General features: G+C 46.3%; 1 protein-coding gene across 3 annotated transcripts in view; it reads left to right on the top strand.

Moving 5' to 3' along the window:
- The window catches only part of il16 (interleukin 16), a 215368-nt gene that overhangs the window by 13081 nt on the left and 185563 nt on the right, over nt 1-16724 (top strand). For all 3 annotated transcript variants that reach the window (XM_087981256.1, XM_087981255.1, XM_087981254.1), the window contains exon 2: nt 1183-1618. In XM_087981256.1, coding sequence (XP_087837382.1) covers nt 1223-1618 — 396 coding nt within the window. In that variant the 5' untranslated portion in view covers nt 1183-1222. The remainder of the gene's footprint in view (nt 1-1182; nt 1619-16724) is intronic.

Below are 16724 nucleotides of genomic sequence, written 5' to 3'. Positions count from 1 at the left end.
GTTCTGAGGGCTAAAGGGATCAAAGTAGGCAAAAGTGAGGACTGCAGATGCTGGAAATCAGTGTCTAGATTAGAGTGGTGCTGGAAAAGCACAGCAGGTCAGGCAGCATCCGAGGAGCAGGAGCCTGGGGTGAAAGTAGGAACAGGATATTGAGTTGGATAATCATTTATTATTGTATTAAATGGTAGAGCATACTCAGAGGCTGAATGGCCTACTCTTGTTCCTACTTCTGTATTTTTTTCAATGAAAGAAATATAGTTTGGAGGACATTTTATCCAAAACTGGAAAGGGGAGTAAGAGGCAGCATTGAAAACCCTGGAAGCAGCAACTGCATGTCTTGCAGCTATTTCTCAATTCCCAAGTGTAATGTTAATGTTTCCAGTCAGGGTGTAGCTCCTCTTTCAAAACTGTCTCTACGTGGCATTGGAAAGCCCCAATATCACCTGTCCAATGACCATGGAGCCAATGGGTAGCATGCAGAGCACTGGCTGTACCTGTCATCCAAAAAAAAGTGCAAGGGAATATTTAACTCAACATTATACCTTATTCTTTCCATCAGGGGTCACTGCCTGGGACAATATTTATTGCCCGTCCCTAACAGGCTTTGAGAAGGTAGTGGTAAGCTGCCTTCTTGAACTGCTGCAGACCCACAAAACTGTTATGGAGGGAACTGCAGGATTTTGACATAGTGACAGGGAAGGAACCGCAATGTAAGGGGAGACAAATGCCGAGTGGTAGTATTGTTGGTCCGTTAATCTAGAGACACAGGTCACGTTTCTGGGGAACAGCAGATGGTGGAATTTGAATTCAATAAATATTCTAGATTTAAGAGTCCAACGATGACCATGAATCCATTGTTGACTGTTGGAAAATCGCATCTGGTTTCACTGATGTCCTTTAGAGAAGGAAATCTGCCATCCTTACCTGGTCTGGCCTACATGTGACTCCAGATCCACAGCAATGTGGTTGGCTCTTAACCGCCCTCTGGTAAATGCTGGTCTGGCCGATGATGCCCTCCTATGAATGATATTTTTAAAAATTCCAAGTCAGGATGGTGAATGGACAATCAGGGAGCAACCGTGTGGTATTTATACAGAAAGAATATTTTTCAGATATGCAGCTGTTGGGAATATTTGGTGACGGGTTTGCTTGCCCTAACTTTCATTCCCTTTACTCTTACAGGTTCTGCGTGTTTGTGAAAAAGGGACAGCAGAGTTTCTTCATGCTGGTGAGGATAGAGAAAAGACATTTGACAGAAATGCTTTATTCTTGTGGCAACAGACATAGAAAAAAGGAGCTATCCTCCTCCCAGAAAAGTCAGAGAAGTTCCTTCAGTAAAAGCAGCAAGAAATCCAGGAAGTTCGGGGTGATTTCAAGGACATTCTTACTGTGTAATTCAAAGAGCAACGATGACAGAGCAAGTAGTGAAGAAAATGACTCTGCTTCAAAATATCAAGTGTCTGAAGGTGCTAGTGAATTAAATGGCATCCAGTCACAGACACTATCACAAGCCCCACTGAAGGGCCTCGCAATAAAGGCCCTTTCCATTCAAAGTGAGCTGAAACCCAGTGACATTGCTGAATCTGGAATGGATATCAAGAAAGAGTGTTCTGTTCAGGTGAGTACATGCATGGACCCAGCATTAGAAAACACAGAAACTGCAAATGGAGGGAAATACTGCATTGGGCACCCACTTTATGGCTATGACACTGTGGATCGAACCTTTTGCGAAAGAGTTATCCTCACACTATAAAAGTACTAACCAACCTGACAAGTAGACTTTTCTCCCACCTTCTGAAGCTTGCATGATCAGATTCTGGGATTTTTAACAGTTTAATATCAATATTGCAATCCTGTGCAATTTTAAGCATGGGTCACAGTGTATAATTTATAGATCATTTCGTGGCAACCTTTCCCAGTCCAACATCGGGTGGAGACCTAAATGCACCACACAGAGATGGTCAAATCAGTCCTGCTCCCCTATGAGTTACAAGCCCCTCCCCCCACCCTGAATATATAGGCAGTGCCTACCCTGAATATATAGGCAGTCCCAATCCTGACTATACAGGCAGTGCCCACCCTGAATACATAGGTAGTCCCACCCTGAATATATAGGGTGGCTCAGTGGCTCAGTGGTTAGCACTGCAGCCTCAGAGCACCAGGGTCCCAGGTTCGATTCCAGTCTCAGCTGACTGTCTGTGTGGAGTTTGTACATTCTCCCCGTGTCTGCGTGGGTTTCCTCTGGGCGCTCCGGTTTCCTCTCACAGTCCAAAGATGTGCAGGTTAGGTGAATTGACCATGCTAAATTGCCCAAAGTGTTCGGTACATTAGTCAGAGGTAAATGGGTCTGGGTGGTTCACTCTTTGGAGAGCGGGTGTGGGCTAGTTGGGCCGAAGGGCCTGTTTCCACACTGTAGGGAATCTAATCTAATATATAGGCAGTACCCACCCTGAATACATAGGCAGTCCCAACCCTGAATATAAAGGCAGTCCCACCCTGAATATATAGGCAGTCCCCACCCTGAATTAATAGGCAGTGCCCACCGTGAGTATATAGGCAGTCTCACCCTGTATATATCAGCAGTCTCACCCTGTATATATCGGCAGTCCCACCCTGAATACATAGGCAGTACCCACCCTGAATACACAGGGAGTCCCATCCTGAGTGTATAGGCAGTACCCACCCTGAATACATAGGCAGTCCCTACCCTGAATATATAGGCAGTCCCACCCTGAATATATCGGCAGTGGCCACCCTGAATATATAGGCAGTGCCCACCCTGAATATATAGGCAACCCCCACCCTGATTATATAGGCAGTCCCATCCTGAATATATAGGCAGTCCCACCCTGAATATTTAGGTAGTCCCAACCCTGAATATATAGGCAGACCCCAACCTGAATATATTGGCAGTCTCACCCTGAATATATAGGCAGTCCAACACTAAATATATCGGCAGCCCCCACCTGGAATATATAGGTAGTCCCCACCCTGAATATATAGGTAGTCTCACCATGTATATATAGGCAGTACCCACCCTGAATATATAGGCAGTCCACACCCTGAACATATAGGCGGTCCCAACCTGAATGTATAAGCCGTCCCCACCCTGAATATATAGGTAGTCCCAACCCAGAATATATAGGCAGTCCCACCCTGAATATAAAGGCAGTCCCCACCCTGAATATTTAGGTAGTCCCAACCCTGATAATATAGAGATAGTCCCCACCGTGAATATACAGGCAGTCCCATCCTGAATCTGTAGGTAGACCTGACCCTGAATATATAGACAGTCCCACACTGAATATATAGGTAGTCCCAACCCTGAGTATATAGGCTGTCCCCACCCTGAATATAGAGGCAGTGCCCACGCTGAATATATAGATAGTCCCACCCTGAATATATAGGTAGTCTCACCCTGAATATATAGGCAGTCCCCACCCTGAATATAGAGGCAGTCCCCACCCTGAATATATAGGCAGTACCCACCCAGAATATATAGGTAGTCCCCACCCTGGATATATAGGTAGTCTCACCCTGAATATATAGGCAGGACCCACCCTGAATATATGGGCAGCCCCCACCATGAATATATAGGCAGTCACAACCCTGAATATATCAGCAGTCCCACCCTGAATATATAGGTTGTCCCAACCCTGAATATATAGGCAGTCTCCACCCTGAATATACAGGTACTCCCCACCCTGAATATACAGGCTGTCCCTCCCTGAATATATAGGCAGTCCCCACCCGGAATATATAGGTAGTCCCCACCCTGAATATATAGGTAGTCTCACCCTGAATATATAGGCAGTACCCACCCTGAATATATTGGCAGTCCCCACCATTAATATATAGGCAGTGCCAACCCTGAATATATAGATAGTCCCACCCTGAATATATAGGTAGTCTCACCCTGAATATATAGGCAGTCCCCACCCTGAATATAGAGGCAGTCCCCACCCTGAATATATAGGCAGTCCCCACCCGGAATATATAGGAAGTTCCCACCCTGAATATATAGGTAGTCTCACCCTGAATATATAGGCAGGACCCACCCTGAATATATGGGCAGCCCCCACCATGAATATATAGGCAGTCACAACCCTGAATATATCAGCAGTCCCACCCTGAATATATAGGTTGTCCCAACCCTGAATATATAGGCAGTCCCCACCCTGAATATACAGGTACTCCCCACCCTGAATATACAGGCTGTCCCTCCCTGAATATATAGGCAGTCCCCACCCGGAATATATAGGTAGTCCCCACACTGAATATATAGGTAGTCTCACCCTGAATATATAGGCAGTACCCACCCTGAATATATGGGCAGTCCCCACCATTAATATATAGGCAGTGCCAACCCTGAATATATAGGCAGTCCCCACAATGAATAGATAGGTAGTTTCACCTTGAGTATATCGGCAGTCCCCACCCTGAATATATAGGTAGTCTCACCCTGAGTATATAGACAGTGCCCACTATGAAAATATAGGCAGTCCCCACCCTGAATATATAGGTAGTTTCACCTTGAGTATATCGGCAGTCCCCACCCTGAATATATAGGTAGTCTCACCCTGAGTATATAGACAGTCCCCAACATGAATATATAGGCAGTGACCACCCTGAATACATAGGCAGTCCCCACCCTGAATATATAGGCAGTTCCCACCATGAATATATAGGCAGTGCCCAACCTGAATACATAGGCAGTACCCACCCTGAATATATAGGTGGACCTCACCCGGAGTATATAGGTAGTCCCCACCCTGAATATATAGGCAGTGCCCACCATGAATATATAAGCAGTGCCCAACCTGAATACATAGGCAGTACCCACCCTGAATATATAGGTAGTCCCCACCCTGAATATATAGTTAGTCCACACCCTGATTATGTAGGCAGTGCCCAACCATGAATATATAGGCAGTCCCCACCATGCATATATAGGCAATCCCCACCCTGAATATACAGGCAGTACCCACCCTGAATATATAGGCAGTCCCCACCCTGAATATAGAGGCAGTGCCCACCCTGAATATACAGGCAGTACCCACCCTGAATATAGGTAGTCTTGCACTGAGTATATAGGCAGTCCTCACCCTGATTATATAGACAGTGCCCAACCTAAATACATAGGCAGTACCCACCCTGAATATATAGTTAGTCCACACCCTGAATATGTAGGCAGTGCCCAACCATGAATATATAGGCTGTCCCCACCATGCATACATAGGCAGTCCCCACCCTGAAATACAGGCAGTACCCACCCTGAATATAGGTAGTCTCGCACTGAGTATATAGGCAGTCCTCACCCTGATTATATAGGCAGTGCCCAACCATGAATATATAGGCAGCCCCCACCATGCATATATAGGCAGTCCCCACCCTGAATATATAGGTAGTCCCAACCCTGAATATATAGGTAGTCCCCACCTGAATATATAGGTCGTCCCCACCCTGAATATAAAGGCAGTACTCACCCTGAACATATAAATAGTCCCTACCCTGAATATATAGGTGGTCCCACCCTAAACATATAGGCAGTGCCCAACCTGAATACATTGGCAGTATACACCCCGAGTATATAGGCAGTCTCCACCCTGAACATATAGGCAGTGCCCAAACTGAATACATAGGCTGTACCTACCCTGAATATATAGGTAGTCCCCACCCTGAATATATAGGTAGTCCCCACCCTGAATGTATAGGCAGGGGCCACCATGAATATATAGGCAGTCCCCACCATGAATATATAGGCAGACCCCACTCTGCATATATAGGCAGGGCCCAAACTGAATACATAGGCAGTACCCACCCTGAATATAAAGGCAGTACTCACCATGAACATATAGATAGTCCCCACCCTGAATATATAGGCAGTCCCCACCCTGAATATACTGGCAGTCCCACCTTGAATATATAGGCAGTGCTCACCCTGAATATATTGGCAGTCCCACTCTGAATATATAGGCAGTGCCCACCATGAATACATAGGCAGTCCCCACCCTGAATATATAGGCAGTGCTCAACCTGAATACATAGGCATTACCCACCATGAATATATAGGTAGACGCCCCCTGCGTATATAGGTAGTACCCACCCTGAATATATGGGCAGTGCCCACCATGAATATATAGGCAGTGCCCAACCTAAATACATAGGCGTTACCCATCCTGAATATATAGGTAGTCCCCATCCTGAATATATAGTTAGTCCACACTCTGATTGTATAGGCAGTGCCAAACCATGAATATATAGGCAGTCCCCACCATGCATATATAGGCAGTCCCCACCCTGAATAAACAGGCACTATCCACCCTGAATATATAGGTAGACCACACCCTGAATATATAGGTAGTCTCACACTGAGTGTATAGACAGTCCACATCCTGAATATATAGGCAGTGCCCAACCTGAATACATAGGCAGTACCCACCCTGAATATATAGGTAGTTCCCACCCTGAATATATAGTTAGTCCACACCCTGAATATATAGGCAGTGCCCAACCATGAATATATAGGCAGTCCCCACCATGCATATATAGGCAGTCCCCGTGCTGAATGAACAGGCAGTACCCACCCTGAATATATAGGTTGTCTCACACTGTGTATATAGACAGTCCACACCCTGAATATATAGGCAGTGCCCAACCATGAATATATAGGCAGTGCCCAACCTGAATACATAGGCAGTACCCACCCTGAATATATAGGTAGTCCCTACCCTGAATATATAGTTAGTCCACACCCTGAATATATAGGCAGTGCCCAACCATGAATATATAGGCAGTCCCCACCATGCATATATAGGCAGTCCACGTGCTGAATGAACAGGCAGTACCCACCCTGAATATATAGGTAGACCCCACCCTGAATATATAGGAAGACCCCACCCTGGGTATATAGGCAGTCCCTACCCTGAATACACAGGCAGTACCCACCCTGAATATAAAGGTAGTCCCCACCCTGAATATATAGGCAGTGCCCACCCTGCATATATAGGCAATCCCCACCCTGCATATATAGGCAGTCCCCACCCTGATTATATAGATAGTCCCCACTCTGAACATATACGTAGTCTCACCCTGAGTATATAGGCAGTCCCCACCCTGAATATATAGGCAGTGCCAAACCTGAATACATAGGCAGTACCCACCCTGAGTATATAGGTAGACCCCATCCTGAGTATATAGGTAGTCCCCACCCTGAATATATAGGCAGTGCCCACCCTGAATATATAGGCAGTGCCCAACCTAAATACATAGGCAGTCCCCACCCTGAATATATAGGTAGTGCCCACCCTGAATATATAGGCAGTTCCAACCCTGAGTATATAGGCAGTCCCCACCCTGAATATATAGACAGTGCCCAACCTGAATACATAGGCAGTACCCACCCTGAATATATAGGTAGACCCCACCTGAGTATTTAGGTAGTTCCCACCCTGAATATATAGTTAGTCCACACCGTGAATATATAGGCAGTGCCCACCCTGAATATATAGGCAGTCCCCACCTGAACATATAGGGAGACCCCACCCTGAGTATATAGGTAGTCCCCACCATGAATATATAGGCAGTGCCCACCATGAATATATAGGCAGTGCCCAACCTAAATACATAGGCAGTACCCACCCTGAATATATAGTTAGTCCACACCCTGAATATGTAGGCAGTGCCCCACCATGAATATATAGGCACTCCCCACCATGCATATATAGGCAGTCCCCACCCTGAATATACAGACAGTCCCCACCCTGAATATATAGGTAGTCTCACACTGAGTATATAGGCAGTCCCCACCCTGATTATATAGGCAGTGCACAACCTGAATACATAGGCAGTCCCCACCATGCATATATAGGCAGTGCCCACCCTGAATATATAGGCAGTGCCCACCCTGAATATATAGGCAGTCCCCACCCTGAACATATAGGCAGTCCCCACCCTGAATATATAGGTAGTCCCCACCCTGATTGTATAGGTAGTCCCCACCCTGAATATATAGGCAGTGCCCAAATTGAATACATAGGCAGTACCCACCCTGAATATATAGGTAGTCCCCACCCTGAATATATAGGTAGCCCCCACCCTGAGTCTATAGTCAGGGACCATCATGAATATATAGGCAGTCCCCACCATGAATATATAGGCAGTCCCCACTCAGCATATATAGGCAGTACCCACCATTAATACATAGGTAGCCCCACCCTGAATAAATAGAACATAGAACATAGAACATAGAAGAATACAGCGCAGTACAGGCCCTTGGGCCCTCGATGTTGCGCCGATCCAAGCCCACCTAAACTACACTAACCCACTATCCTCCATATACCTATCCAATGCCCTCTTAAATGCCCATAAAGAGGGAGAGTCCACCACTGTTACTGGCAGGGCATTCCATGAACTAACGACTCGCTGAGTGAAGAACCTACCCCTAACATCAGTCCTATATCTACCCCCCAAATAGGCAGACCCACCCTGAATATATAGGTAGTCTCACACTGAGTTTATAGGCAGTCCCCATCCTGAATATATAGGCAGTGCCCAACCTGAATACATAGGCAGTACCGACCCTGAATATATAGGTAGTCCCCACCCTGAATATATAGTTAGTCCACACCCTGATTATATAGGCAGTGCCCAACCATGAATATATAGGCAGTGCCCACCTGAACACATAGGCAGTACCCACCCTGAATATATAGGTAGTCCCCACCCTGAATATATAATTAGTCCACACCCTGATTATATAGGCAGTACCCAACCATGAATATATAGGCATTCCCCACCATGCATATATAGGCAGTCCCCACGCTGAATAAACAGGCAGTACCCACCCTGAATATATAGGTAGACCCCACCCTGAATATATACGTAGAACTCACCCTGAGTATTTCAGCAGTCCACACCCTGAATATATAGGTAGTGCCCACCATGAATGTATAGGCAGCATCCAACCTGATTATATAGGCAGTGCCCAACCTGAATACATAGGCAGTCCCCACCATGCATGTATAGGCAGTGCCCACCCTGAATATATAGGCAGTCCCAACCCTACATATATATAGGCAGTCCCCACCCTGAATATATAGGTAGTCCCAACCCTTAATATAAAGGCAGTACCCACCCTGAATATATAGGTAGCCTCACCCCGAGTATATAGGCAGTCCCCACCCTGAATATATAGGCAGTCCCCACCCTGAACATATAGGCAGTGCCCAACATGAATACATTGGCAGTACACACTCTGAATATATAGGTAGTCCCCACCCTGATTGTATAGGTAGTCCCCTCCCTGAATATATAGACAGTGCCCAAACTGAATACATAGGCAGTATCCACCCTGAATATATAGGTAGTCCCCACCCTGAAAGTATAGAAAGGGACCATCATGATTATAGAGGCAGTCCCCACCATGAATATATAGGCAGTCCCCACTCTGCATATATAGGCAGTGGTGGAAATGTGTTGCTGGAAAAGCGCAGCCGGTCAGGCAGCATCCAGGGAACAGGAGAATCGACGTTTCGGGCATAAGCCCTTCTTCAGGAAGGGCTTATGCCCGAAACGTCGATTCTCTGTTCCCTGGATGCTGCCTGACCTGCTGCGTTTTCCAGCAACACATTTCCAGCTCTGATCTCACACTGAGTACATAGGCAGTCCCCATCCTGAATACATAGGCAGTGCCCAACCTGGATACATAGGCAGTACCCACCCTGAATATATAGGTTGTCCCCACCCTGAATATATAGGTAGTCTCACGCTGAGTATATAGGCAGTCCCCATCCTGAGTATATAGGCTGTCCCACCCTGAATAAACAGGCACGACCCACCCTGAATATATAGGCAGTCTCACACTGAGTATATAGGCAGTCCCCACCCTGATTATATAGGCAGTGCACAACCTGAATACATAGGCAGTCCCTACCATGCATACATAGGCAGTGCCCACCCTGAATATATAGGCAGTCCCAACCCTAAATATATAGGCAGTCCCCACCCTGAACATATAGATAGTCCCCACCCTGAATATATAGATAGTCTCACCCCGAGTATATAGGCAGTCCCCACCCTGAATATATAGGCAGTCCCCACCCTGAACATATAGGCAGTGTCCAACATGAATACATTGGCAGTACACACCCTGAATATATAGGTAGTCCCCACCCTGAGTATTTTGGCAGTCCCCACCCTGAATATATAGGCAGTGCCCACCATGAATGTAGAGGCAGTGTCCAACCTGATTATATAGGCAGTGCCCAACCTGAATACATAGGCAGTCCCCATCATGCATGTATAGGCAGTGCCCACCCTGAATATATAGGTAGTCCCAACCCTGAATATAAAGACAGTACCCACCCTGAATATCTAGGTAGTCTCACCCCGGGTATATAGGCAGTCCCCACCCTGAATATATAGGCAGTCCCCATCCTGAACATATAGCCAGTGCCCAACCTGAATACATTGGCAGTACACACTCTAAATATATAGATAGTCCCCACCCTGATTGTATAGGTAGTCCCCACCCTGAATATATAGACAGTGCCCAAACTGAATACATAGGCAGTACCCACCCTGAATATATAGGTAGTCCCCACCCTGAATATATAGGTAGTCCCCACCCTGAATGTATAGGAAGGGACCATCTTGAATATAGAGGTAGTCCCCACCATGAATATATAGGCAGTCTCCACTCTGCATATATAGGCAGTGCCCAACCTGAATACATAGGCAGTACCCACAATTAATACATAGGTAGTCCCACGCTGAATAAATAGGCAGACCCACCCTGAAAATATAGGTAGTCTAACACTGAGTATATAGGCAGTCCACATCTGAATATATAGGCAGTGCCCAACCTGAATACATAGGCAGTACCCACCCTGAATATATAGGTAGTCCCCACCCGGAATATATAGGTAGTTTCACACTGAGTATATAGGCAGTCCCCATCCTGAGTATATAGGCTGTCCCCACCCTGAATAAACAGGCACGACCCACCCTGAATATATAGGTAGTCTCACACTGAGTATATAGGCAGTCCCCATCCTGAATATATAGGCAGTGCCCAACCTGAATACATAGGCAGTACCCACCCTGAATATATAGGTAGTCCCCACCCTGAGTATTTTGGCAGTCCCCACCCTGAATATATAGGCAGTGCCCACCATGAATGTAGAGGCAGTGTCCAACCTGATTATATAGGCAGTGCCCAACCTGAATACATAGGCAGTCCCCATCATGCATGTAAAGGCAGTGCCCACCCTGAATATATAGGTAGTCCCAACCCTGAATATAAAGACAGTACCCACCCTGAATATCTAGGTAGTCTCACCCCGGGTATATAGGCAGTCCCCACCCTGAATATATAGGCAGTCCCCATCCTGAACATATAGCCAGTGCCCAACCTGAATACATTGGCAGTACACACTCTGAATATATAGATAGTCCCCACCCTGATTGTATAGGTAGTCCCCACCCTGAATATATAGACAGTGCCCAAACTGAATACATAGGCAGTACCCACCCTGAATATATAGGTAGTCCCCACCCTGAATATATAGGTAGTCCCCACCCTGAATGTATAGGAAGGGACCATCTTGAATATAGAGGTAGTCCCCACCATGAATATATAGGCAGTCTCCACTCTGCATATATAGGCAGTGCCCAACCTGAATACATAGGCAGTACCCACAATTAATACATAGGTAGTCCCACGCTGAATAAATAGGCAGACCCACCCTGAAAATATAGGTAGTCTAACACTGAGTATATAGGCAGTCCACATCTGAATATATAGGCAGTGCCCAACCTGAATACATAGGCAGTACCCACCCTGAATATATAGGTAGTCCCCACCCGGAATATATAGGTAGTCTCACACTGAGTATATAGGCAGTCCCCATCCTGAGTATATAGGCTGTCCCCACCCTGAATAAACAGGCACGACCCACCCTGAATATATAGGTAGTCTCACACTGAGTATATAGGCAGTCCCCATCCTGAATATATAGGCAGTGCCCAACCTGAATACATAGGCAGTACCGACCCTGAATATATAGGTAGCCCCCACCCTGAATATATAGTTAGTCCACACCCTGATTATATAGGCAGTGCCCAACCATGAATATATAGGCAGTGCCCAACCTGAATACATAGGCAGTACCCACCCTGAATATATAGGTAGTCCCCACCCTGAATATATAATTAGTCCACACCCTGATTATATAGGCAGTACCCAACCATGAATATATAGGCATTCCCCACCATGCATATATAGGCAGTCCCCACGCTGAATAAACAGGCAGTACCCACCCTGAATATATAGGTAGACCCCACCCTGAATATATACGTAGAACTCACCCTGAGTATTTCAGCAGTCCCCACCATGAATATATAGGTAGTGCCCACCATGAATGTATAGGCAGCATCCAACCTGATTATATAGGCAGTGCCCAACCTGAATACATAGGCAGTCCCCACCCTGAATATATAGGCAGTGCCCAACCTAAATACATAGGCAGTCCCCACCCTGAATATATAGGTAGTGCCCACCCTGAATATATAGGCAGTTCCAACCCTGAGTATATAGGCAGTCCCCACCCTGAATATATAGGCAGTGCCCAACCTGAATATATAGGCAGTGCCCACCATGAATATATAGGCAGTGCCCAACCTAAATACATAGGCAGTACCCACTCTGAATATATAGTTAGTCCCCACCCTGAATATGTAGGTAGTGCCCACCCTGAATATATAGGCAGTTCCAACCCTGAGTATATAGGCAGTCCCCACCCTGAATATATAGGCAGTGCCCAACCTGAATATATAGGCAGTGCCCACCATGAATATATAGGCAGTGCCCAACCTAAATACATAGGCAGTACCCACTCTGAATATATAGTTAGTCCACACCCTGAATATGTAGGCAGTGCCCCACCATGAATATATAGGCACTCCCCACCATGAATATATAGGCACTCCCCACCATGCATATATAGGCAGTCCCCACCCTGAATATATAGGTAGTCTCACACTGAGTATATAGGCAGTCCCCACCCTGATTATATAGGCAGTGCACAACCTGAATACATAGGCAGTCCCCACCATGCATATATAGGCAGTGCCCACCCTGAATATATAGGCAGTGCCCACCCTGAATATATAGGCAGTCCCCACCCTGAACATATAGGCAGTCCCCACCCTGAATATATAGGTAGTCCCCACGCTGATTGTATAGGTAGTCCCCACCCTGAATATATAGGCAGTGCCCAAATTGAATACATAGGCAGTACCCACCCTGAATATATAGGTAGTCCCCACCCTGAATATATAGGTAGCCCCCACCCTGAGTCTATAGTCAGGGACCATCATGAATATATAGGCAGTCCCCACCATGAATATATAGGCAGTCCCCACTCAGCATATATAGGCAGTACCCACCATTAATACATAGGTAGCCCCACCCTGAATAATTAGGCAGACCCACCCTGAATATATAGGTAGTCTCACACTGAGTTTATAGGCAGTCCCCATCCTGAATATATAGGCAGTGCCCAACCTGAATACATAGGCAGTACCGACCCTGAATATATAGGTAGTCCCCACCCTGAATATATAGTTAGTCCACACCCTGATTATATAGGCAGTGCCCAACCATGAATATATAGGCAGTGCCCACCTGAACACATAGGCAGTACCCACCCTGAATATATAGGTCGTCCCCACCCTGAATATATAATTAGTCCACACCCTGATTATATAGGCAGTACCCAACCATGAATATATAGGCATTCCCCACCATGCATATATAGGCAGTCCCCACGCTGAATAAACAGGCAGTACCCACCCTGAATATATAGGTAGACCCCACCCTGAATATATACGTAGAACTCACCCTGAGTATTTCAGCAGTCCACACCCTGAATATATAGGTAGTGCCCACCATGAATGTATAGGCAGCATCCAACCTGATTATATAGGCAGTGCCCAACCTGAATACATAGGCAGTCCCCACCATGCATGTATAGGCAGTCCCATCCCTACATATATATAGGCAGTCCCCACCCTGAATATATAGGTAGTCCCAACCCTTAATATAAAGGCAGTCCCCACCCTGATTATATAGGCAGTGCACAACCTGAATACATAGGCAGTCCCTACCATGCATACATAGGCAGTGCCCACCCTGAATATATAGGCACTCCCAACCCTAAATATATAGGCAGTCCCCACCCTGAACATATAGATAGTCCCCACCCTGAATATATAGATAGTCTCACCCCGAGTATATAGGCAGTCCCCACCCTGAATATATAGGCAGTCCCCACCCTGAACATATAGGCAATGTCCAACATGAATACATTGGCAGTACACACCCTGAATATACAGGTAGTCCCCACCCAGAGTATTTTGGCAGTCCCCACCCTGAATACATAGGCAGTCCCCATCATGCATGTAAAGGCAGTACCGACCCTGAATATATAGGTAGTCCCCACCCTGAATATATAGTTAGTCCACACCCTGATTATATAGGCAGTGCCCAACCATGAATATATAGGCAGTGCCCACCTGAACACATAGGCAGTACCCACCCTGAATATATAGGCAGTCCCAACCCTAAATATATAGGCAGTCCCCACCCTGAACATATAGATAGTCCCCACCCTGAATATATAGATAGTCTCACCCCGAGTATATAGGCAGTCCCCACCCTGAATATATAGGCAGTCCCCACCCTGAACATATAGGCAGTGTCCAACATGAATACATTGGCAGTACACACCCTGAATATATAGGTAGTCCCCACCCTGAGTATTTTGGCAGTCCCCACCCTGAATATATAGGCAGTGCCCACCATGAATGTAGAGGCAGTGTCCAACCTGATTATATAGGCAGTGCCCAACCTGAATACATAGGCAGTCCCCATCATGCATGTAAAGGCAGTGCCCACCCTGAATATATAGGTAGTCCCAACCCTGAATATAAAGACAGTACCCACCCTGAATATCTAGGTAGTCTCACCCCGGGTATATAGGCAGTCCCCACCCTGAATATATAGGCAGTCCCCATCCTGAACATATAGCCAGTGCCCAACCTGAATACATTGGCAGTACACACTCTGAATATATAGATAGTCCCCACCCTGATTGTATAGGTAGTCCCCACCCTGAATATATAGACAGTGCCCAAACTGAATACATAGGCAGTACCCACCCTGAATATATAGGTAGTCCCCACCCTGAATATATAGGTAGTCCCCACCCTGAATGTATAGGAAGGGACCATCTTGAATATAGAGGTAGTCCCCACCATGAATATATAGGCAGTCTCCACTCTGCATATATAGGCAGTGCCCAACCTGAATACATAGGCAGTACCCACAATTAATACATAGGTAGTCCCACGCTGAATAAATAGGCAGACCCACCCTGAAAATATAGGTAGTCTAACACTGAGTATATAGGCAGTCCACATCTGAATATATAGGCAGTGCCCAACCTGAATACATAGGCAGTACCCACCCTGAATATATAGGTAGTCCCCACCCGGAATATATAGGTAGTCTCACACTGAGTATATAGGCAGTCCCCATCCTGAGTATATAGGCTGTCCCCACCCTGAATAAACAGGCACGACCCACCCTGAATATATAGGTAGTCTCACACTGAGTATATAGGCAGTCCCCATCCTGAATATATAGGCAGTGCCCAACCTGAATACATAGGCAGTACTGACCCTGAATATATAGGTAGCCCCCACCCTGAATATATAGTTAGTCCACACCCTGATTATATAGGCAGTGCCCAACCATGAATATATAGGCAGTGCCCAACCTGAATACATAGGCAGTACCCACCCTGAATATATAGGTAGTCCCCACCCTGAATATATAATTAGTCCACACCCTGATTATATAGGCAGTACCCAACCATGAATATATAGGCATTCCCCACCATGCATATATAGGCAGTCCCCACGCTGAATAAACAGGCAGTACCCACCCTGAATATATAGGTAGACCCCACCCTGAATATATACGTAGAACTCACCCTGAGTATTTCAGCAGTCCCCACCATGAATATATAGGTAGTGCCCACCATGAATGTATAGGCAGCATCCAACCTGATTATATAGGCAGTGCCCAACCTGAATACATAGGCAGTCCCCACCCTGAATATATAGGCAGTGCCCAACCTAAATACATAGGCAGTCCCCACCCTGAATATATAGGTAGTGCCCACCCTGAATATATAGGCAGTTCCAACCCTGAGTATATAGGCAGTCCCCACCCTGAATATATAGGCAGTGCCCAACCTGAATATATAGGCAGTGCCCACCATGAATATATAGGCAGTGCCCAACCTAAATACATAGGCAGTACCCACTCTGAATATATAGTTAGTCCCCACCCTGAATATGTAGGTAGTGCCCACCCTGAATATATAGGCAGTTCCAACCCTGAGTATATAGGCAGTCCCCACCCTGAATATATAGGCAGTGCCCAACCTGAATATATAGGCAGTGCCCACCATGAATATATAGGCAGTGCCCAACCTAAATACATAGGCAGTACCCACTCTGAATATATAGTTAGTCCACACCCTGAATATGTAGGCAGTGCCCCACCATGAATATATAGGCACTCCCCACCATGAATATATAGGCACTCCCCACCATGCATATATAGGCAGTCCCCACCCTGAATATATAGGTAG

The sequence above is a fragment of the Chiloscyllium plagiosum genome, unplaced genomic scaffold (genome assembly GCF_037043375.1).
Source record: "Chiloscyllium plagiosum isolate Xiang-an unplaced genomic scaffold, Cpla_swu_hap1 HiC_scaffold_39, whole genome shotgun sequence".
Taxonomy (NCBI): Eukaryota; Metazoa; Chordata; class Chondrichthyes; order Orectolobiformes; family Hemiscylliidae; genus Chiloscyllium; species Chiloscyllium plagiosum.
This window is presented reverse-complemented; position numbering and strand designations above follow the sequence as displayed.